This window comes from Leptopilina boulardi, unplaced genomic scaffold (assembly GCF_019393585.1).
Source record: "Leptopilina boulardi isolate dan_hultmark-lab unplaced genomic scaffold, ZJU_Lbou_2.1 LbouV2_273, whole genome shotgun sequence".
Taxonomy (NCBI): domain Eukaryota; kingdom Metazoa; phylum Arthropoda; class Insecta; order Hymenoptera; family Figitidae; genus Leptopilina; species Leptopilina boulardi.
This window is the reverse complement of record NW_026137833.1, coordinates 2,781,077-2,804,683: the sequence shown is the minus strand read 5'-3', so window position 1 is coordinate 2,804,683 and position 23,607 is coordinate 2,781,077. Positions and strand designations below refer to the sequence as shown.

The 23,607-nt window shown below is 34.7% G+C and overlaps 1 protein-coding gene across 8 annotated transcripts in view; it reads left to right on the top strand.

Moving 5' to 3' along the window:
- LOC127281559 (muscle-specific protein 300 kDa) overlaps nt 1–23,607 on the top strand; it is a 175,545-nt gene that overhangs the window by 73,270 nt on the left and 78,668 nt on the right. For 3 of the 8 annotated variants that reach the window (XM_051305304.1, XM_051305301.1, XM_051305307.1), the window contains 14 exons: nt 36–1,532; nt 1,715–8,312; nt 8,386–8,674; nt 9,753–10,914; nt 11,030–11,104; nt 11,655–11,807; nt 11,913–12,568; nt 12,642–16,518; nt 16,582–17,367; nt 17,520–18,680; nt 20,563–20,658; nt 20,754–21,533; nt 21,592–22,242; nt 22,316–23,560. In XM_051305304.1, coding sequence (XP_051161261.1) covers nt 36–1,532; nt 1,715–8,312; nt 8,386–8,674; nt 9,753–10,914; nt 11,030–11,104; nt 11,655–11,807; nt 11,913–12,568; nt 12,642–16,518; nt 16,582–17,367; nt 17,520–18,680; nt 20,563–20,658; nt 20,754–21,533; nt 21,592–22,242; nt 22,316–23,560 — 19,026 coding nt within the window. The remainder of the gene's footprint in view (nt 1–35; nt 1,533–1,714; nt 8,313–8,385; nt 8,675–9,752; nt 10,915–11,029; nt 11,105–11,654; nt 11,808–11,912; nt 12,569–12,641; nt 16,519–16,581; nt 17,368–17,519; nt 18,681–20,562; nt 20,659–20,753; nt 21,534–21,591; nt 22,243–22,315; nt 23,561–23,607) is intronic. The other 5 variants (XM_051305305.1, XM_051305302.1, XM_051305308.1 and 2 more) reach the window with 3 other exon arrangements.

Below are 23,607 nucleotides of genomic sequence, written 5' to 3'. Positions count from 1 at the left end.
AAAATACAATTCTTCAATTTATTTTCATTTATCAGGTTGCATTGCGGCTTAAAGATAAATACATGAACTTGACCTCAAGATGGGAAAGACTTTTCCAAGATGCAAAGCAATATATGCATGCTGGAGATTTATTACGAAACAGAAAGGACTATCGAGCTGGAGTTGAAATATTACAGACATGGTTAAAGAAAGCTGATGCTGATCTATCAACAGCTCAATTAACATCAACTGAAAAGATCAAAGCCTATGGTGAACGTTTAAAAGTACTTCATGAAGAAGTTGAAGGCATTGAGGAGCTATTTAAGAATATCAGTAAAAAATTTCAAACACTAATTCAAGATCTTTCTAGAGATGAGGTGGATAAAATGATGAACACTTTGAAAAAGGAGAAAGAAACTTTAGTTAGAGTTCGAGCACTAATTCCAATGCAATTACATCTTTATCATCAGCTTTTGGTGCAACAAGAATCACTTGAAGCTGGACAAAAAGAAATTTCATCATGGTTAGATGAAGCCGAACGTTTATTGTCAAGTTATAATCTTTCAGGTGGAAGAGATTCAGCCTTAGCACAACTCGATCGTCACAAGGCTTTTTTCTCAAGAAGTTTATACTATAAATCAATGTTGGAATCAAAGAATAAAGTTTTTTCCAGTATTGTCAAATCTGTTGATGCACACGCCGATGTTAATAATGCTGAAGGTGGAATTGCCCTAAGACAATTAAATGATCGATTTGCCAATGTCTTCCAATCTGCTCAGGTCTGGGAACAAAAACTTCAAGAAGCCGTTCGTTGTTGGACGAAATTTCGCGAATGTGAAAGACAAATTTCCGAATGGCTCTCAACTGCTGAGACATTGATTAACGATAAACATATCGATAATCGTCAATCAGTTGAATATCACAAAAATTTCTTTGGTAAAGTCAATGAAAAATGGATTCAAGATCTCGTTAATGCTGGTCATGATTTGAGAAATTCTTTACCCATTGATCAACAGGCACCTGTTGTTGAAGCTGTTGATGCACTTCAAAGACGTTGGAAGGAGGTTTTATCATTTGCACCATTACATTTGATGAGACTTGAATTTAGACTCGATGAAACAGCTTTTACACAATATTTAAAGGAAATTGAAATCGAAATAAATGCCGAACAACAGGCATTAATTAAAAATGAAGATATTGGAAGTATTCTTCAGAGAAATAAAGAATTTTTTGTTAATCGTGGTATTGTTGTACAAGTTGAACATTGTTTGGAATCGTTGAGAAAAATTAGTTCAGCATATAATCAATTGCAGCCAAATGATAATTTTTTGGAAGAAACAACACATAGAGCTGAAAAATTATGGCAGGATGTTAATCAAAGAGTTGATCATCTTAAGCAACAACTTCGTCAAGTTCCCGAACAATGGGCTGCTTATAGACAAAAATTCTTGGAAATGGTTTGTTGGATGGATCAAGTTGACGGTACATTAAGATCAATTTTACAAGAAGTGACTTCCGTTGAAGAATTTGAAAAAGAAAAAACAGTTTTCCAGGTAAGAAAATTTTTGAATAAATTTTATATCTATAATTAAAATTTTAAAAGCTTATCAAAATTTTCATTTTGCTTCATTGGATAGCTACAAATATTGACGGTAATTCATTTTTAAAAAATTTTATACTGACAATAAATAAAGTCATAATAAAGTACAACAGTTTTTTAAAATATTTTTTGCAGAAAGTTTGCCGAGAAGCTGACAATCAACGAGAGGCAATGAAATGGTTGGTACAAACTCTAGACAGCCTGACGTCAAATCGATCAGATCATGAGGCAATAACAGAGCAAAAACATTTGGAGCAATTGATAACTCGTTATAAAAATTTGATACCAACCATAGAGATTACAATGACAAAAACTGAAATTTACTCCAAAAGTTATACCTATCGAAAGGAGGTTCGTGAAGTTTGTACTCTACTACGAAAAGTTTGTGAACAATCCACAGTACCCATTACTGTGGAGAGTCCAGAAAAAGTCAAAGATGCAGTGAAACATCAAGAGACTCGCATCACTCAACTTGAACAGCAGAGAGCAAATATTGTCAGTATGCTACAACGAGGTAAGGATCTTCTAAAAGATCAACATGTTCCAACCTTCATCTCAACAGAAGTACAACAATTGGAATCAAGTTGGAATGACGCCTATGGCCACAGTATGGAAGCCTTGAAGAATTTGAAATTATCTGAAAAATTATGGAACGCTTACGATGAGCAAAAACGAGAAATATTGAAACTTATCGCTCAAGCTGAAGAAGATTTACGAAACGTTAGAATGGCTGGCTATTATGATTCAACTAAAATTCAAACCGATTTACAGAGACAAGAGAAATTGAGTTTATCATTGAGAAAAGACGCAGCTGAAATGTTGAAAAAATTACGAGAAACTCAAGAGAGTCTTTGTTCAGTAACATCACCAGAAAGACAGCCACAATTGACGGTAGAGGTTCAAGAAACAACGAATAAATTAGAAATAACTCTCGAGAGAGTTGAGAAAAAAGTCATTGAACTTAAAGAGTACAATGTCAAGTGGAATACATTTCAAACAAAACTTTCTGATCTTAAAACTTGGACTTATCAAAATGCTCCACAATCAATTGCCAATATTGATTCATCAACATCGCCTGAAGAGAGAGTTCGTCGTACAGAAATTTTACAAAAGCATATCCACGAGAAAATAGAGATACTTAAAATTTTGGAAAAAGAATCCAAAATTCTTGTTCCAACTGAAGATCGTCATCCAGAAGCTGTTGAACTCAAGGAGAATATAAAAAAGATACGAAATCAAGTTGAAACACTCAACAAAAGTATTGATGATCAACGTGATTTAGCAGCACAAAATTTACAAGCATGGAAAGAATATGAAATTGGTATTCAAAAATTAAAACCATGGATAGAAGAAGCTGAATCAAAAGTAGCAATGATTGGATCAAAACCATCGACTTTAATTCAAGCCACTGAAATGCTTAGAGTCGCCAAGGAATTCGAAAGAAAGTGTGATCACTATCTACCTCAACTTCAAGAACTCACTGAAAAGAGTCAAAATATCGCTGGCAAAGGTGCTGCACCCGATGAAGTCGATGCAGTGAATACTCGCTGGAATGCGGTTCACGATATCGCAGTTCAAACCACAACAAAATTAGATAAATTGGTATCATCTTGGAAGACTTTCGAACAAGATGCTCAACAATTTAATGAATGGTTACAAAAAAGTGAGAAGGCTTCACTGATCGAACCAAACGTCCAAACACCAGAGATCAGTAAACTTGAGCAAGAACTCTCAAGAATGAAAAACTTTAATAAGGATATTTCCGATCATCAAGCACAATTAATTTCTCTCACACAAGTCTCAGATCACATTAGTCATGGATTATCCCTTGAAGGTGCAACAAATTTGAAAGGCAGAGTTTCAGAAATAAAAACTAGAGTCAATAAACTTGCAGATACAGTTCGTCATCAAATAAATAAAGCATCAGATGCACTGCTTGCAAGACAAGAATTTCAAATAAAAATAACCGATTTTGAAAATTGGATGAGTAGACTAAGATCAAACACTGCTGAAATTAACAATGTTGACGTCAATAATGTAGACACTAGCTTACAAGCAGTTCATGCTCTTTTACAAGAACATTCTGAAAAACAACCCAATTTTACAATAATTTATGATGAAGTTAAACATCTAACAGCCTCCAGTTCACCTCAAGAAGCTGCTGTTCTTGACGATATTTACAGTACCTTGGCTGACAAGTACAAAACTCTCGAGGATGATCTTCAGCGAAAAAAGAAAGCTCTAGAGAAATGGGTAGAACTCCTAAACTGGCAAAATGAAGCAAGTGCTCAATTAAGTCACTGTAAGTATCAATCAGAAGCGAGAAAACCCACTATCACTGATTTGGAAAGCATCTCTTCGGAATTGCAAACAATTCAATCGAAAATCAACTTCTGGAAGGAGCAAGTACCACTAATGGACAATATCTTAGGTGTTCGAATTCAAGATAAACAAGGTAAACCTCTAACAGCATCAGATTTGGTAAACAATCTCGAGACTCAAGCCCTGACCCTAAGAACAGAATTAGCAACAAAAAGAGATAAGCTTCAGAGTCTTGGTGCCAGATGGGACATTTTCCGAAAATTACAACAGAAAATTAATGAACAAGTTGTCACTACTCAGACAACACTTCAGGAAATTACCTTAAATGTTGATACTTGTGAAAAATTATCACCTACCATTGAGAGAATCAATGATCTCATTCAACAACATCAACAGTGTGTTAACGAGAAAGATCAATTACATCGAGAAGGTGATACACTTTTAAAAGAAGATCAAAGAGCAATGACCAACATTCAAGTTGTTTTATCATCAGTCGATTCTAATTGGGAGAAAGTAAATGATCTTCTTTACGAAAGTAAAAAAAAATACATGGATATGGAAAACGATTGGCGACAATATCAAGAAGCAAAAGAGAAATTAAACATTCTTTTAGAAGAGTCAAAAAATTTGTGCCAATCTTCAAAAGAAGTGCCAAACGACATTACCCAAGCTACCGTAATCTTGGATAAATACAAGAGAGAATTGGAGACTTTAAAAAGAGGTAAACAGTTCTTAGAAAAAATGGAAGTGAAAACTCAACAAATACTAAAAGAAGCATCCCTGATGCCATCATTCAAAACTGAGTCCATTGAATCTGATGTTTCTAAAATCAGACAAGACTATCAGAAAATTTATTCGAATGTCATTGAGAGAACACAAATTTTCGAAACCCAAGTTGCAATTTGGAAACAACTTGACGAAGCAAAATACGATCTAACAAGATGGTTGAGTGACACTAATGAAGCAATCACATCGGCTATTGAACGTCTATCCGATGCTGAAACAGGTCAAGCTAGATTAGCAAAATACTACGAGGAATTACCAGCTTATCATATGATTCGTCAAGGAATCGCTGCAAAGATCGAGCAATTAATCAAACTCAACAATAACGTTAACATACCAACTCTAACTTCCTTAAATCAACTACTCGATGATCAATTCAAATTCGTCAAGGAATCAGCAGAAAAACTGGAATCCCTAACCACCACCCTTAGTGACAAAGAGAAAAGCATTCGTCAAGAATTAAAGCACTCAAGTGATCTTATTTCCAAAATCAGAGAAGATATCATCAAATGCGATGATCTCACTGGAGAGAACACAAAAATCCTCAATAGAATCAACAAATGTCAAGAATTAAAGCAAGATTTAGAAAAATGTGATTATTCACTATCAAAGATTAATGAAAGGCTTACAGAAATGACATCGGCCTATCCATCAATATCCAGATCAAGTTTACCAAAAGAACTTCAAGCACTTCAGCTCAGAAGAGATGGTGTAGCAAGTCACGCGGATAAAGTAAACGCAACATTGGTGGCATTTTTAACAAAACTCTATCATGAGAAATTTGGAGCTCTCCAAAGAATGGTGACTGTTCACAAGGAGAAAATTGCCTGGTGTGAACCTGAACAAAGCAGTGATAAATACAATCTTGAAGTTAAAATGTCATCATTAAAAGATATTGCCGCTGGAATTGCTGATTGTGAAGCTAGAAAAGCAGACAGTGACAATTTCATGAAACTTCTTGAGACTGTGGAAAGTTTTGAAACAATGTCAACATTACACGGTGAACGTGAAAAAGTTGCAAATGATCTTGATAATCTTAAAACTAATTATGAGAAGATCAAAAATATTTTAGAGAATAATATAGCTTTATGGCAAGAATATGAAGCAAAATCGGAAAATGTTGGATCATGGCTAAAAGAAATGGAAAACAGAATAAGAACAGAGGGATCTTCCTTAATTGGTCCATTAGAAATTGAAGATAAAATCAAAGAAATCAACAGTTTACGAAATACAGTTATGGAATATCAAAAAGAAGTATCAGATCTAACTGCATTAGGAGATCAGATAACGAAAGTTAGTCCAGAATCTAGAGTTGGACAATACGTGGGTCATTTGAACACGAGATATCAAACAATACAAAAATTTTTGAATCAACATTTAAAGAAATTGGAAGAGCTGCAAAATACAAGGGATCAATATAAATGTAGTGTCAAAGAATTGGAAGATTGGCTAACAGCTAAGGAGAATCAGCTTAATACCTTTGATGAAATCACTGGACCAAAACCGATCAGCTTCTATCAAAATAAACTAAAGGAACTGAAAGCATTCAATAAAAAAAGAGAAGAGGGTCAGGCAATATTAAATCGAACAGTTGAGGCTGGTGAGAATTTATACTCGAAAATTAATTCCAATCATCGTGAAATCATTCGAGCTGATTTAAGAAATCTTAGAAATAGAGTCGATGCACTAACTGATCGTGCTAATGCCGCTTATAAAAAAATTGAAAGTGATATGATGCACAGATCATCATTTGAAGACAAATACACTCAAGTGAAACGTTGGGTTGTTGACGCTCAAGCTAAATTAAGTGAAATGCCAGATCTTCAACCAACTCTTCAAGAGAAAAAAATTGCTCTTCATTCTTATAAAACAATTGCTCAAGATGTGGGTGTTCATAAAAATATTTTACAACAACTTGAAGAACGTTTGGGCAATGTACCTGATGATGATAATGATGATGAATCCAGCGATATGCTTACTAATGTCATTGAGGCTTATGATAAACTCGCTGAAAATGTTGAAGGTAAAGTGAATGTCGCTGAGAAATATGTATCAAATCATGAAGCCTACCTTCAAACGTTTGATAAAATGAGAGATTGGATAAATATAATTGTTAGTGAGTCAACTCCAATGTTGGATGATTTGTCAATTGAAAGAGACGCTGCAAAAGCTAAAATTAATTTAATAGAAAACACTCTTCAGCAGAGAAATGAAGGCGATCGTCTAATTGAAGACTGTAATCAACAATTAAACATAATTCTTGAACAAACATCAATAGCTGGTCATCCAGCTCTTTTAAAATCCTACGAGGATCAAAAGAAGATTTGGCACGATTTCTTAACAAAATGCGAAGCATCACGTGAAAAATTAAATTCTCTCTTTAATCAGTGGTCTGAATTCCAAAAGATGATTGAAGCTCTAGAGAATTGGACAAAACAAATGGAGACTCAAGTTAAGGATCAAAGTCTAAAAAGTACACAAGAAGCAAAGAAAGCTCATTTAAACAAATTAAAGAGTCTTGAAGAGGAAATTGCAGCAAAGGGTCCTGAATTAAATGCCGCGATAGAAAAAAGTCAAAATGTTGAAGCTGAATCCGAACTGGTGAATAGAATCTCACGACAATCCACCAAGTATCAAGCAATCAAAAATCAAGTGAAAGAAGCTGTTGCACGTTATGAAGAATTTGTCAAAGAACACGAGGCATTCAATGAAAAGTATAATCACTTTATTAACTGGATCAATGAAGTTCAAGATGAACTAAAGAAACATAGTGAAATTGTTGGTGATCTTTCAGTTCTTCAAAATCGTCAGAAAAGTATTCGCAATCTCGGTGATACAAGAACAAAAGAGAATACTCGATTTGAATCGATAATTGATCTTGGTGAAAAATTATATTCTCACACTTCACCCGAGGGTCGTGAAATAGTTCGTCAACAGTTGAGAAATTTAAGAACACTCTGGGATGGATTTTCAGAAGAACTTCAATCGGCAACGCAAAAACTCGATCAGTGTTTAATGCAATTTGCAGAATTTTCTCTCTCCCAAGAGCAATTAACTGCCTGGTTACGTGATGTTGAAAGAGCAATGCATCAGCATACAGAACTCAAATCAACTTTAGAGGAGAAACGAGCACAGCTTCAAAATCACAAGATCATGCATCAGGAGATTATGTCCCATCAAACATTAGTTGAGTCAGTTTGTGACAAAGCTCAACAGTTGGTGGATCAAACTAAGGATACTTCTCTAAACGTCTATCTGCAATCAATAAAACAACTGTTTCAAAATATCGTCTCTAAATCACGTGATTTGCTTGACAATTTAGAAGATTGTGCCGAAAAGCATAATCGATTTAATCTCAAATGTATTGGTTTCAATGATTGGTTAGCAATGGAGATTGAAATGTTAAATGAATGTAACGATGTTTCTGGAGAGAGGAGTGAAATTTCGAGAAGATTAGCTACTTTAGCTGTTTTGTCCGATAGAAAAAATCAAGGAAACGATATGCTGCAAGAAATCAAGGAATTAGTAACTGCTGTGTCGAAAAGTACAGATCCTAAAGGACAGGAAGCTGTTAATAAGGAATTATTAACGTTAGAAGATAAGCTGAAACATCATCAGGCAGAAATTGGTTTGTACAGTTTAATCGAATTAGTGTTAATTTTTGCGTACTGTTTATTAAAGATATTCTTTAATTAATCTAGAATCAGCAAAAGCTAAACAAAACGGAGCACTCAAGAAATGGCAAGACTTTGAAGATCATCTAGAAGCTCATTCGAGTTGGTTACGTCCATTAGAAGCAGCTTTTAGAGATCAACTGTTGCAACCGACTTTAAAGGACAAGGAAGAACGTCTTCAGGACTTTAAAGAAAAACGAGATATTCTCATCAAACGAGAAAAGGAAATAGATGGATTTGTTGACAAGTCCCATGGTCTGTTGAATTCGAGTGGAGTTGAACGAATTCAGCCTCTAATTCTGAGCATTGATAATAGGTCAGTATTTCAAAAAATAGTTATTTTATAATTCTTTTTCGGTGGATAAGTTCATGATGAAAACTATTGAAACGAGTAATTTTCACTGTGATAAACCAAATAATAAAACTGAGCGTTTTCGACAATTGGTTTTAATAATCGGAAATTTACTTACAGTATACGTCGTCAAATTCTCTATCTAAACTATGAGGTACCTTCGCAAAATCAATGTGATCGTTATAGCTTAAAGCAGGATCCAGCACTAGTCCCAAGTCACGCTGCCGATTAACCGTTGTTTAGTCGACTATAGAAAAAGTTTTGTTTAATATTTTATAATAATATTTCCTGTTACACAATCTGAAAATAATTCGTATTAGTCAGTAATCAAAACGGATGAAATCAATCCGCAATTAGTCCTCAACAATCTGATTTTAGTCAGAACCAGACTGTTGCGGATTAATTCCAAATTAGTCTGGAAGTAGTCCTGAATTTATATACTAAGATGTGTGTCCCGCCTATAAATAAATATGCCGGATTTAAATCCGCTAAGAGTATACATTTTATAAAATAATATTTCAAAAAAATGCCGCGGTCGCCAAATAAAATTTCGTAAACTTTACTTTAAGAACATTAAAGAATTCTCCTATTTCAATAGCAGGTTATGTTGGGGTTAAACCAATTAATTGCACTCAGATATAATATTTACTTTTACTCACTTTGGTTGTTGCTCTACAATTGTATTCTTTATCAAATTTTTTAAACATAATAAATCCTTTGTCGACAATAACAAGAGGATATGCTTTATCAATCTTTTAATAATTTCCAATCCAGAACACTATCATATAATACACTATAAAAATTTATAAAATCAATACAAGATCAATGATGATCAGTACAAGAGTCGAGTCATTTCTTTCCACGCTGTCAACTTCGTTCATCAAAATGCTAATCGACATGCGTTGTTTCCATGGCAACACTCAGGGATGACATTACCAAAAATCAAACCTAAACCACTAAATTTTTAAATAACGCGAATAAGTCACTAAATAAAATATTACGCTACAGCCATAAATTTAATTAAACAATTTATTTCTTGCAGGTATCGTCAATTGCTAGCTCGTAGCAAACAAGTAATCAGTGAACGACAAGATATTGTAGACGAGCATAAAGCATACGATGAAGAATTAAAGGCCACTGAAGCATGGCTCTCTCCTCTCGAGCAAAATCTTCAAACTCTGAAAAAAGAAGAGATTGGCGGCAATTTGGATGCCAAAGGATCGAGATTACAGGTTCTTCTTGCTGAAAAAGAGCAAGCTGAACATCGACTTTCTAAATTGATTGCAGCTGGTGAAAAAGTTCTACCAAATACTTCAGCTCAAGGTCGTGAGCAAATTAGACAAGAACTAAGAAAAACTAGAGAAAGATGGGACAATTTAAACGAAGGAATTCTCGAGCAACAAAAGAAACAAGATGCACAAAGTATACAATGGACCAATTATCAAGAAAATTTACAACAAATTTTAACATGGTTAAATGGAATGGAGAGAACGTTAAAACAAGATTCTGGAACTGGTTGGTCCTCATTGCAGGAAGTTCGATCAAAATTGTTGAAAAATAAAGCTATACATCAGGAAATACTTTCCCATAAGCGAATTATTGAGGGTGTTTCAGAGAAGGCTAATGCTCTAGCTCAATTGTCACAGGCAAGAATCGATCATCAAAAAGTGGATTCAATTTTGCAAAGATACAAAAATTTGGTAGAGACTTCTCAAAAAGGTATATCAAATTTAGAATCAGTTCTTGATTTCCTTCAACAGTTTTATGATTTGCAAAAATCCTATCAAGCTTATCAGAAACAACAATGGGAGAGTTTGGGAAATTATAGTGATTCCACTGGTAATAAAGCTGCATTACAAGCCAGATTACTGAAGATAATTGAGATTCAGGACAATCTCAGTGAAGGGGAAGTAAAGTTAAACGTATTAGAAAAACATGTCACACAAAATGTTCAAACCCTATCCCCGAGATCTCAAGAATCAATGGAGAGAGATTTGACAAATTTAAAACTCGAAAATAAGAAATTTGCAAATGCCGTAAGTGATGCTGTTCGAAATATCGAAGAGAGAATTCAACAGTGGAGTGAATATGAAAATTCATTGGAGCGTTTGCTTCTCTGGTTATCTGAAGCTGAATGTTCATTGAAAAATTACTGCTTAAAGAATACGATTGAAGAAAAGCAGGAGCAGCTAGAAAAATATCAGGTACGATATCTAATTTTTTTTTTTTTAATTGAGATTTCTTAATACTTTTTTTGAGAAAAGTTAAAAGGGGTTTAATTTAATAAAATGGTAAAAATTCTGATGATAAATTCTTCAGGATCTGCTAAAGGTAATGGAAGTACGGAACACTGATGCAATGGAATTGGTTGCTCTTGGTGACCACCTTGATCAAGTAAGATCTCAGACAGAATCCCTAAAAGCTTGGGATGTAGAAATTTAATTTGCATTTGCCTTTCAGCATTTGATTTTATTTCTTTTAATTCGACATTCTTTTCAATTTCTTTTTTCAGTTTGATTTTTTTTTTAATTTTAACAAGAAAAAATTAATTTCAATTCAAGACTTCTTTGAACAAAAGCTTGTTATTTTCTTTAAGCTTCTTCATCGCTGGAATGAAATTGGTTTCAGGGAATATATCTTATAGCTTTCATTTAAATGGGATTTTCTAATAAAAATGGGATTTAATAAAAATATAAAATCTATTTAAATTATTCTATGCTTCCAAATAGAAATAATTTTCCGCATTGGTTGAAAGATCTGGGTATATCTTATCATGCATCATTTTTCAGCATTTTTGCTCTTTTTAAAGCACTTTAAAATTCTTTATTTTCTATTTCAAATTTAGATTTAAAATGAGTCAATTTACACATTTTTCTTTTACTCAGAGAGCTATTGTGTAGATTTGATTTTTCAAAATGAAATTACAAATAGTGTATTTTTTCAGTCTTTATTGGTGAATCTGAGGCAAAATGAAGCTGAGTTTGATAAAATGAGTGACGATTCATCCGATTTGGTTCAAATCAGCGGAGAAACGAGATTTTCTGCTAGTGTTCAACAGGTGACATCCAGATTTCAATCGATTCAGACAACAGCTAAGGTAATTTATTTTCCTACTAAAATGCTAGTTTAAAAAAATTTCAATCTCAAACTGAAAACCCCTTTTGAAAAAGAAATAAATCCACTTCGTAATTATGTTTAACAGGAATTAGTGAAAAAATGCGATCAAGCTACTTCAGATCATACAGCTTATTTAGATAAATATAAAGAATGCTTGGAACGTTTATCAGCTGCTCAACAACGTTATCAAGAAATACGAGAAAATCTTTCGGGAACACGTGAAGAATTGGTTTTACTTCTTGAAACTCTCAATGAATTATTAGCAAGGCAAGCTTCACTGTCGTTGCTTGTAAATTCCACTGTTGAAGCTGGTGAACGTATTTATCCAACAACTGGAAAGGAAGGAAGAGAAATTATTCGTCAGCAATTACTGGATCTTCAGCAGGCATTTGAAACTCTTTTTGATGGTGTTACATCAACGGAACGTGAAATTAGAGCTAAAATTTTCTGCTGGTCAGGATTTGATGAGTGCAGTGAGGCATTCGATAAATGGCTCAAAACAACAGAAACTCATCTAAAACCAGAAATGGAATTAAAAAATACTCTCGATGAAAAGCGAGCACAATTGCAAATCTACAGAACATTCTTGCATGATGCACAAATTCATCAACAAGATCTATTGAATCTTCGCGATAAAGCTGACAATCTACCAGATGGAACGGAAAAAATTGACAGTATCTTGAAAGAATTAGGCGAAAGACATGCAGCTGTTTTGAAACGTGCTGCTGGATTTGTAGAAAAGTAAGTCGGAAGTTTTTTTTTTAAATGTCTTTTATTTTTTTGAATTTATTTTATATTTTGCTTCTTTTTCCAGATACGAGGCAATTGTTAGTGATCATCAACAATACAGCAAGGCTGTTTTGGACACTCATGAGTGGTTGGACGCTACTCATAATGCCGTCAATCTTTGGGGAGACGCGGATATTGAAAGAGTTTCTCTTCACACAAATTTGGATCGTTTACGAAATTTGTTACAAACTCTGCCTGAGGAAGAACCGAGAATTCGACAGATTCGTAATCTTGGTGAGAAAGTCATTCCCGGAACATTGGAGAGTGGTCAAGTGAACATAAGATCACAAATCGATTCATCACAACAAGAATGGCAAAGTCTAGTATCAGCTGTTAAGTCTACACTTGAAGCTCTAGAACTAAAGCTACAACAGTGGAATGAATTTGAACTTTCAAGAGAAAAATGTCTCATTTGGATACGAGAAACTGACACAAAACTTCATGCAGTTGATTTAAAATCAACACTAGCGGAGAAGAAGGATCAGCTGGAAAATTTGCGAGTCCTGCAAGGTGAAGTGAGAGCCAAGGAACTTGAAATTGACGCTGTTTCCGAAAGAGCACAAGTATTACATAAAAACTTAACTTCTCGTTCTTCACAAACCTCAGAATTAGGTGTCAAGTATCAACAAATCTCTTGTAAGGTGAAAGAATTAAATAATCGTTGGCAGCAATATGTCACATGCCATCAAGAATTTGCAACAAAACTTTCTGAATGTTCAGCTTGGCTTGAGGATGTCAAAAATAAATTAGCCTACTGTTCAGATTTAAGTACATCAACACAAAAGGAATTAGAAAAGAAATTGGATATGATCCAGGAAATGTTGCTTTATAAAGATGATGGTTTTGCAAAGGTGCAATGTATTGTTGAATTAGCTCAAGTTGTTTTGGCAAATACAGCACCGGCTGGACATCAAGCAATCAATGATTCATTGGCGAAAGTTCAAGAGCAATGGCGATCATTAGCCTTGAAGATGATAGAGACCAAAACAAATCTCGATGATTTGATCAATAAATGGGCTGGATTGTTGGAACAAATTCAATCGATTAATAAGACTGTTGAATATATGCAATCATCAGTTGATGACATCTCCCAATTCCAAACGACAATGACAGAGAAACGATCACAATTGGAAAGAGTGAAAGCCCTCGAGGAAAAGGTTCGATGTGAGAATATTGAAGTTGACAGTTTAAAATCAAAAGTCGCTGAAATGATTACCAGTGGTCAACAAAGTTTAGCAACATCTGAAGCTCAGGAGATTCTTGGTAAATTTGATACCTTATCAGAGAGGATTAAATCACTATTGGCAGAAAGGGAAGAACAATACAAGGATCATCGTCTTTATAAAGATGCTCATGATGATTTAATTGGTTGGCTAAGTCGAGCCAGGGAGAAAATACCTTCAATGAAACAACGTCCCTTAAGTGATAAATTAGCTATTGAAAATGCAGTCGTTCCTCTTGAAGGTTTATTAAACAAAAAAGCACAAGGCGAACTTATGGTTGAACATCTTCAGCATACTGGAAATGTTGTTTGCGCAAGTACCAGTCCACAAGGTCAAGAAGTTATCAAAAACGAGATACGAGCTCTAACCGAAAGTTTTGAAAATTTGTTTAAAGACATAAAACAACAAAAAGATCAACTCGAAGCAACAGTGAGTAAATGGCGAGATTACAAGGACGAATACGAACGTATCAGTGATTGGTTACAACAAATTGATATTTTAATCAAGGCACAGAAAAATGCTCTTCTACCTAATGTTCAAGAGAAAGAGAAACAAGTTCAAGAAGTTAAAGATATTCTCAATGATCTTACAAAAGGACAGGATCAAATTGACAAGTTTAATAAAATTGCCTCCACTCTTCTCACAACTCAATTGGACACTTACATCAATAATCAACTTCGTCATTTGAATTCACGTTATCAAGTTCAAGTAAATCTTGCCAAAGATGTGCTTAATAAAGTTGAAACAAATTTGGCTCAACATAAAGAATATGAAAAGAATCTTGGCAAAGCTCGCGACTGGATAGAGAATGCAAAACAAATAATTCGCCAAGGTACAGAAGCTGTTTCCACTAGTAGTCGAGAGGAATTCCAAAGTCGATTGGATCAAATTCAGGAACTTTTGAGAAAACGAGAAGAAGGACAAAATCTTGTTCATCTCACTGTTAATTGTGGTGAGAAAGTAATGAGAAATACGAGATCTGATGGACGTGAAGAAATTGCTGCTCAATTAAAAGAAATTCAAAATGATTGGGAACGATTGGTGAAGAAAATTTCCACAACAAAAGTTCATTTGGAAACAAGTCTTCTTCAATGGGCTGATTACAGTTCTTCTTATTCGCAACTCCAACAATGGATTAATGATCGTGAGGCAAAACTACAACAAGTTTGTGAACAAAAAGTTTCAAAAGCCAGAAAAGGTTTAGCTGGATTAAGTTCTCTTGCAATTGGAGAACGAAAGGCTAATCTTCGTCAGACCAACAGTATTGTTCAAGATATTGTAGCCTTCGAGCCAATGATACAATCCGTAACGACAAAAGCTGAGGATCTTCAGCAAGCTACACCAGCTACGGAAATTTCCATTAAATACGAAACTCTTAGTAAACAAGCTCAGGAACTTTATGCCAAACAAAAGGAGACTGTCGAACAACATCAAGCATTTATAGACAGTGGAAATGAATTCATTCAATGGATCCGAGTGGCTAAGGAACGTTTAGGAAAATGTTCTGAACCAACTGGTGATAAAGAATCTCTGGCCAGTAAAATAACACAACTAAAAGTTCTTCAAAGTGAATTACCCGAGGGTCAGAAAAAATTGGAAAAGGCACTTGAACAAGGAAATTTGGCATGTCAAATAGCTGATGCCGATGATAAAGAAATAATTGAGGAGGAAGTTGCTCTACTTCAAGAAGAATATGATAATTATATAGACTCATTGAACAATACAAAAAGTTTGTTGGAAGTAGGAATTGTAAAGTGGACCGAGTACGAGGATCAATATTCCGAAGCTGTTGAGTGGCTAAATCAAACCGAACAATTGGTTCAGTCATTTAATAAACTTCAAGATAGTTTGGAAGAAAAGAAAAATGTTCTCGAACAATTTCAGGTTCATCTTCAAACACTCTTTGACTGGCAGAGAGAATTAGATCGACTAAATATGAAAGCACAAGTTCTTTTAGAAACATGTGCAGATACAAGAATATCCAATGCAATTACACAATTGACAACAAAATACAATGCTATTTTGTCTCTTGCAAAGGAAATTATGAGAAGACTCGAATTACACTATCAAGAGCATCAACAACACAATACTTTATATCAAGAATGTCAAGACTGGATTGAAAGAACTCGTGATAAACTTGCTGAATGTAAAGAAGTGCCAAATACCCTCACCGAAGTGAATAATAAATTACAGACCTGTAAGGCTATTCGTCAGACTTTAGAACAAGGTCAAAATAAGCTTCGCTATGCACTTGAATTGAAAGAAAAGGTAATAATGAACACTGAACAAAATGGAGCAGCAAAAATACAAGAGAACACTGAGAATTTGAAAGCTGATTTTGAAAAATTATTGTACGATGTTGAGGAAGTGAGGCAAAAGCTTGCGTCTAGAGCCGCTGTCTTGGAAGAATTAAACAAAATGCATCGCTTGATAACTGATTGGATTGAGGAAGTGGAAAGCAAGGTTCAATTAGAAGAAGTTCACAGAAACGATCTCAGCGAAAAGAGAGCTTTACTCGAAAAATACAAAACTGTTCAAAGAGATGTTCAGGCTCACGGGGAAAGTATTGATCGATTAAAATCGAGACTCGCTGAAGACACTAATATTCTGAGAACTCCTTATGATGCAACTCTTGTCAAATACGAGGATCTACAAAAATTGGTGGCTCAGAAAGTCAAGGTAAGTTAAATTTTTCTAATAATTTAAATAGCTTACTAAAATTTTACTAATTTACAATTGCAGAGTCTCGAAGCTCAGGTAAAGGAACATGAAAATTATCAACAAGCCTACAATGACGCAGCGGATTGGGTTCGAACAACAAAACTGGAATTACAACACAACAATGATACTCACGGTGAAAAAGAAATAGTCATAGATCGAGAAAAAAAAGTTAATCACATTATTCAATCATTACCAAAAGGTCAATCGCTAATTTCCAAAGTCATCGAGCTCAGTCAATCGGTAGTTTTAACAACTGGACCCGAAGGTCAAGATATAATTAATCAGGACATGAGCCAACTCCAAGCCGATTGGAATAGTTTACAATCTCATTGTCATGAGACTCAGAATATTCTTTCAAACTGTCTTGGATCTTGGTCACAATTTACGAGCGCATTAGATGGTATGAAAAAGTGGATTGATCAATTTCAGAAAAAGATAAATGAAGAACAATTAAAGGAAAATAAAACTCCTGAAGATTTGGCTAGATGCAAAAAGCTTGTTGAGGAAGCTTTAAATCAAAAACCAGTTCTTGAAGATTTGAACGATAAGTGTGAAAATTTAATGGAATTAAGTGCATGCAGTTGGGCGAGGGACAACACTGTTCATCTTCAATCTGCCTACACTTGTCTTTTGACTGATGCTCAAGGTTTGGTATCTAAAGTAGAAAAGAATTTATCAGATCATACAGAATTCTTGAAGGCCAAAAAGGAGCTTGAACAATGGCTAAAAACAGCTCATGGATCTGTTCAAGATTGTGTTGGTGTTGGAGATGTTTCTTGGGCGAAGGATAAACTACAAACAATAAAGGTAAGATGAAAACAAAATATTTTTCAATGCAATCAAATATCTTTTACAATATCGTTGTCTTAGGAATTTCACTCAGAAAATCCTTCCCTCATCCTAATATTAATCCTACTGGGACAATCATAATTCATAATTAAAAACTTAATTCTTTTCAGTTGGTATCAACGAGAATCACAGAGGGCCAACACTTGTTGTCAACTCTTCAAAATGCTTTTGCAAAGGCAATCAATACAGCTTTGCCTGAACAACAAGATGAGCTCAGAAATGACATGGCAGCCTTAAGATTAAGCTGGGAACAATTAAGCATTGATCTCAACACGGTTCAAGCTCAAATTAAATCTGTTTTGAATCGTTGGGATGATTACACCGAAGCTCATAATCGATTTGAACGATGGCTATCAAAAACTGAAGAAAATCTTCAAGTCTTACCTGATACAAAAGGTGAATTTGGTGAAATGAAAACATTACTAGAAAAATGTAAGCATTTAACTGATGAAGTCAAGAGTAAGCGATCTGATTTGGATCATTTATTAACCGAAGCTAATGAACTCTCTAAATGGTCCAAAGATGATACCTGCCAAAAGCAAACACAATTACTTGAAAATCGTTGGCAAAATCTAGGAGATCGAGTTGAGGAACAGAAAAAATTAGTCGAAAGCGAAGTACAAGAATACAATGCCTATCATTCAGCTCTTCAGGAAACAGAAAAATGGCTATTGCAAATTTCATTCCAATTGATGTCGCACAACTCTCTATATATCACTAACAAAGAGCAAACTATCGAACAAATGAAGCAACATGAAAATTTATTGGAAGAAATTCAAAAATATCAATCAGTGTTAGATGATCTCAAGGCCAAGGGACATGGACAAATTGACCGTTACGAGTCAGCTAAACCGACAATAAGACAAACCATTGAGACTCAACTTCAAAATGTTCAAGAAAGTTATAATTCTCTTTTGAATACTGCTCTGCAAATTAAAAGCAGATTAGCCGAGTCCTACGCCAAATTCCAAGAATATGAGAATACATTAGAGAGTATTACAAACAATTTGGATGCCTACGAGCCAGAAGTTGCTCAAGAACTTCAAGCACCTCTTGACAATTTAATATTAGCCGAGGAGAGTTTAGAAAGAGCAAGAATTCTTCACAATAAACTTCAAGCTGAGAAAGGAAGACTTGCTGTGGCTGTAGAAGCGTGCGAAGCTGCAGCTGCTTGCCTTTCGAGACCTGGAAGTCCTCTTGATGCACCACCAGTTCAAATTCCAGCAAAGGAAATTGAAGTGAGAAATCGCCTCGAAGATCTCATCGATCAGGTATTTTATTCCTCTCTTTTCCCAACGGATTCTTTAATCAATGTCAGAATTTATAATTTTTAATAATTAATTTAATTAAAAATGCATGAAATAAACGAAACTTTTTTACACATTATGATTTTTTGGGTGGGAGTTGAAAAATCTAATGGAGACCCAATTTGAATACTGTGGGTTTGTAACAGTCTGTTCTTACTACACTAAAAAAATTCTTTCCCTTGTTTTACATGGCAGCACTGCCTCACCAACGGAACTACATTTCGGTTCTCACTCTTCTGTGTAGTTCTTTTTCTGACCTTTTTTTTCATCATGGAAAAAAGGTTTAACTTAAAAGCACAATGCACAATCTTACACTGCAAAACAGTCTGTCAAAGCATGATGAGTGAATTTTACTGTGTCAACACCGATAGGTGCGATGCACGCATAGAAATTCTCAGTTCCACAAGCACTGAAAATGAAAATGCCTACCTTTACAGTGTGTTTTAATGTATCATGAACTGTATTATTAAGTTAATCCTTCCTTTCGTGTTTGTTCTTGTAAGGGACTTTTTTGTCTCCTTAAAGACTGACTTGAAGACTCCGAATCCTCTGCTGTCTGCGACTTGTGTTTTTCTTACAATCTGATAATTTATGTTAGACTTCTCCGCACTTAAAGAACGCATCCGATTTGTCCTCTTTCTTGCAGTTGTTTTCCATATGACTGTATCCAAAATATAGGTGACAGTGAACAACCATCGCTCTTCTTCTAAGTAGACAAAAAAATAAAACCAAATTTTATGTGTCTTAATTCCTCCAGCCTGTCCGTTTCCTCTGAGTCGATGACTACAACCGCGAGTTTTATTCCTTGTCGTTTGGATTCTAGGACTTTTACCTTTTTAGTTTATCGAATTATTTTTCTAGCACTTCTTGGACCTCTTCTAGCTAAATAAAGCAATCCAAGTCGCATATCTCAAGTGTTACCTTGATCCATCAACTGTATCTTACTAAAGCCTCCGACTATCCTGATAACTTTCGCGCTGAAGGTTACCTTCTTGGAGTCGTCTCTGATCACTGATCTTGGAGATACTTTCCAAAAGGTTTAAGAGATATTTAGTATTCGCCTACTCGGTATTAATGGTTTTAAGAATTTTCAAATCGTCTTCTATCATCACGTTGTCGTTATTCTAATCATCTAAAGACTTCAACATCTTCAGGACTTCTTTGATTCTTTACACAGCTTTGGCACTCTTCATTAATCGCCTCCGTGTCTATCTCTAATGTTAGCAGCACTTATGCTGCTTAGACTTAAGAGACTAGATGTACTGCCTCTTCTAATTCTTCTCTCATCATCTTTCCACGATCATATATGTTGAAGGTATTAAAAGGCGGTTCCTTGGATATTTTCAGCACGTGTTTGGTACAGTCTCAGTACGTATTTGGGACATTCTCAGGACATGGTTGGAACATTTTTAGGATACTCTAAGAACATTTCGAGAACATTTTACGAATTTTTTTGACATTTCGAGAATATTTTTTAGAACATTCTGGGGACATTTTCAAATAAAAAAGCAGTGTTAAATTAACTTTTAAACTATAATTTTTATTCCATCTCTATAGTTCTGTATCGAAATAATTTTTTTTTAAATTAAGTCCAAAATTGTGGTCTAAAAATTTAAATTCAAACTCTAAATTTTTATTTCTTCCCACCAAAATGTTCCTAAAGAAATATTTGATTTTCTAACAAAAAAAATAAAACATTCATTAAAATAAGAATACTCTAAAAAAATTGTGAAAAATGATTTTGAAGCATGATTTTGTATTGAATGCACCCTTTGTCTTGTAACCCTATAGCGCACGCTTTTTTTTAATTTTCTTTACATTATTATTTGGCTCACATTTTGCGCAGAAGGATAATGGAGATTCAGCTCACAGGCTAAAAGCATTGATAGAAAATATCGAGCGCAGTGGCTTCTTAGTGAAACTTAACCACTTGTGTTGTGAGGTTTGCATTGTTTTTCTTTTATGTTCAATAACTTTTGTTGAATTTTGAAAGGAATGTAACTAATAAAAAAAAATTTGATCAATTCTTCCTCTTAGATGCAGACACACTTATCGAATGTGACAAAATCAGTTAATGATTTAGAAGAACAAAATCGTCAAAAGAATGCACTACGTGCCTGGATCAATCAACAACGAGCAATTTGTGCTGAATGGAAATCAAGACCAGCAAAATTGAGAAGTGAAGCTGCTCAAGCAGAACTTCAAGCAATGAATGATTTACTTTCAAATGTTGGTGAGCGAAGATCAGCTGCTTTAACAGAATTGTCACTAATTCCAGAACAAGATGATGATATTGAGGAAAGTTTAAATAAATTAGAAGCTGAATTACTTGAAGCAATTGCTGGTAAGCAAGCATCTCAGGATTTAATTGAAAAATTCAGATATCACGTTCAGGATATTCACACTTGGTTCGATACACTTTCAAATAAGATAGACAACATTGAGAAAGGATCAGGTTTAACGATTGGACAGAAAATTTCCTATATTAAAGATATTGCATCAGAATTTGAAAAACAAGGACCAGAGAAATTAGATGAGGTGAAAAAATTAGGCGATCAAGTCATGGATTCTGTTAGTAATCTTGATTCTCAACAAATTGAAGAACAAATTAGATCTGTTGAACGTAGACATGCTGATATTGGCAAGAAACTTCAAAGAAAATCACAAGTACTTGATATGACAGCTCAAGGTATTGAAGCTACCAGAAAGGAGATTCAAGAAAATCGAGATTGGATTCACGATATTCAAGCTGCTGGTTTTCCTGGACCTGCTGGTTTTGAAAGTAAAGTGGCAGAGGAAAAACTTTTGGCTTTGAAGGTGAGGAATTAATTTTCATAAAAAATATATTATTTTTTAATTAATTTATTTTCTTTAGGCAACACTCAAAGAAGTGGAAGGCAAACAGGTGATAATTAACGCTTTGGAGAAACGGGTAGGTAATATTCAAAATGAATTAGAATCCAGTGAGCAAAAACAATTGGAAGCTGATACAAGAGCTTTACGAGGTGAGCAGGTGAATCTCTGTTCAGTTCTCAGGGAGGAAATTGCATCAGCAACATCGGCTGCTGATGCTCGGAGAAAGTTAGAAAATGATCTTGAGAAAGCTCACGCCTGGATAAGATCGAAGAGTAACGATTTGAAAAAGTTGAGCAGTTACTTGCCACTAAAAGCTTTTAAAGTTGAGCAAGATATAGCTCAACATAATGGATTGGAAGCTGATATCAGGGCTTTTAATGAAAAGGATCTGAAGGATATTTTGAAACAAGGTGATATTCTTCTTAGGGAATGTAGCGAAGAAGATAAAACACGTCTGCAAGGTTTGTTAAACGATTTGAGTAAAGAATATGAACAACTACAAAAAGAAGCTGAGGAGAAACAAGCTGCGCTTAGAGATCTTCTTCAAGGACGTAAGGCTTTCGAGAATGAGATTAGTAAGTGCGAACGATGGATCAAGGAAGCTGAAGTCGCTACATCTTCTGAAATCAGAACATCCAGTGTTGATGTTCTTCGAGAACAACTTGGGAAGGTAAAGCAATCTTCTCTTCGTAAATCTTTCTATTTTTGTTTTTTACGAATCTTTAACAATTTTTAATTTTCAGTATGATCGTTTGAAAAAGGAAGCCAAAGAGTTTGCCGATGATATAGAGAAAATATGTCAACAAGGAAAATCAATCCTACCAACTGTGAGTGATCTTGATAAAGTGGAATTAAGTGAGCAATTGAAAAATATGAAAGAGGCTCATGGAAGAGTAGCTAATGTCATCAATGAACGAGCAGCAGCTCTTCAAAAGAGTATCGATGAAATGGAAGAAGCGGCGGCAAGAGTTGTAGAAGCTGTTCAATTCATGACAGACATTCAACGAGAAATTCAAGAACTTAATAAACCAATTGGTTCAAAAGTCGAAGACGTTGAGAGTATGCTGGCTGCATATGAAAAAATTCTAGGTGATTTGAAAGAGAACAAAGCAAAACTCTCAGATCTTCAAAATGTGAACCTTGGCAATCTTCATGGTGTCATAACTCAACAGAATGATTTAATCAGTTCTTTGGAAGCACAAATTGCTAAATTAAGACAACTTCTTCTTCTTAGACAACAGTTTATTACTTTAATAAACGAGATAATGACTTTTATCGCCAAATACACGGAAATAGTTCGAGACATTGAAAAAGGTGGTCAAACCACTGAGGAGAAGATTAAAAAGTACGATGATGTTATATCTAAAATTCAAGAATGTGAAGCTACACTCGCTAGTGCTACCGATAAAGGTCAACAAATCGCAGCTGAAGGATCCACTGCTGATAGAAATAATATAACTGAACAACTTCAATCACTCAAACAACAACTTCAGACCTTAAGACGTGCCGTTGAGTCACAACGAGAACAACATGAATTGACTGCTGCTGAGCATAGACGACTTGCCAGTGAATTATCTGATATATTAGAATGGTTAGAATCTAGAGAAAAGGAAGTAAAAACTCGTCCTTTACTTCAAAGAGACTCACAAAATGTAGAGGATGAACTAAAAAAGCACCAAGAGCTATGTGATGAAGTAAATGAATACCTTGAGAGAATTAGAAATTTAAAAGAATCAGTAAGACATGAAGACGATATGCCTGGTTCTTTAAAAGAAATGCTAAGTGAAGCCGTTTCTCTTCTAAGTTCACTACCCAGAGAAATGGATGAGAGAAGAAAGTATTTGGAAAATAATTTACAACTGAGACTTGATTATGCTGCTCTAACCGAGAAATTACACAATTGGGTAAAGGAAGCTGAGATCAGACTTCAGAGTGACAAAGATGGACTTGATTTTCAAAATATTTTGACTGATCTAGAAGAGTATAAGGTTAGTTTCTTATTTTTGCATTAAATTTAATTTAAAAAAAGAATATT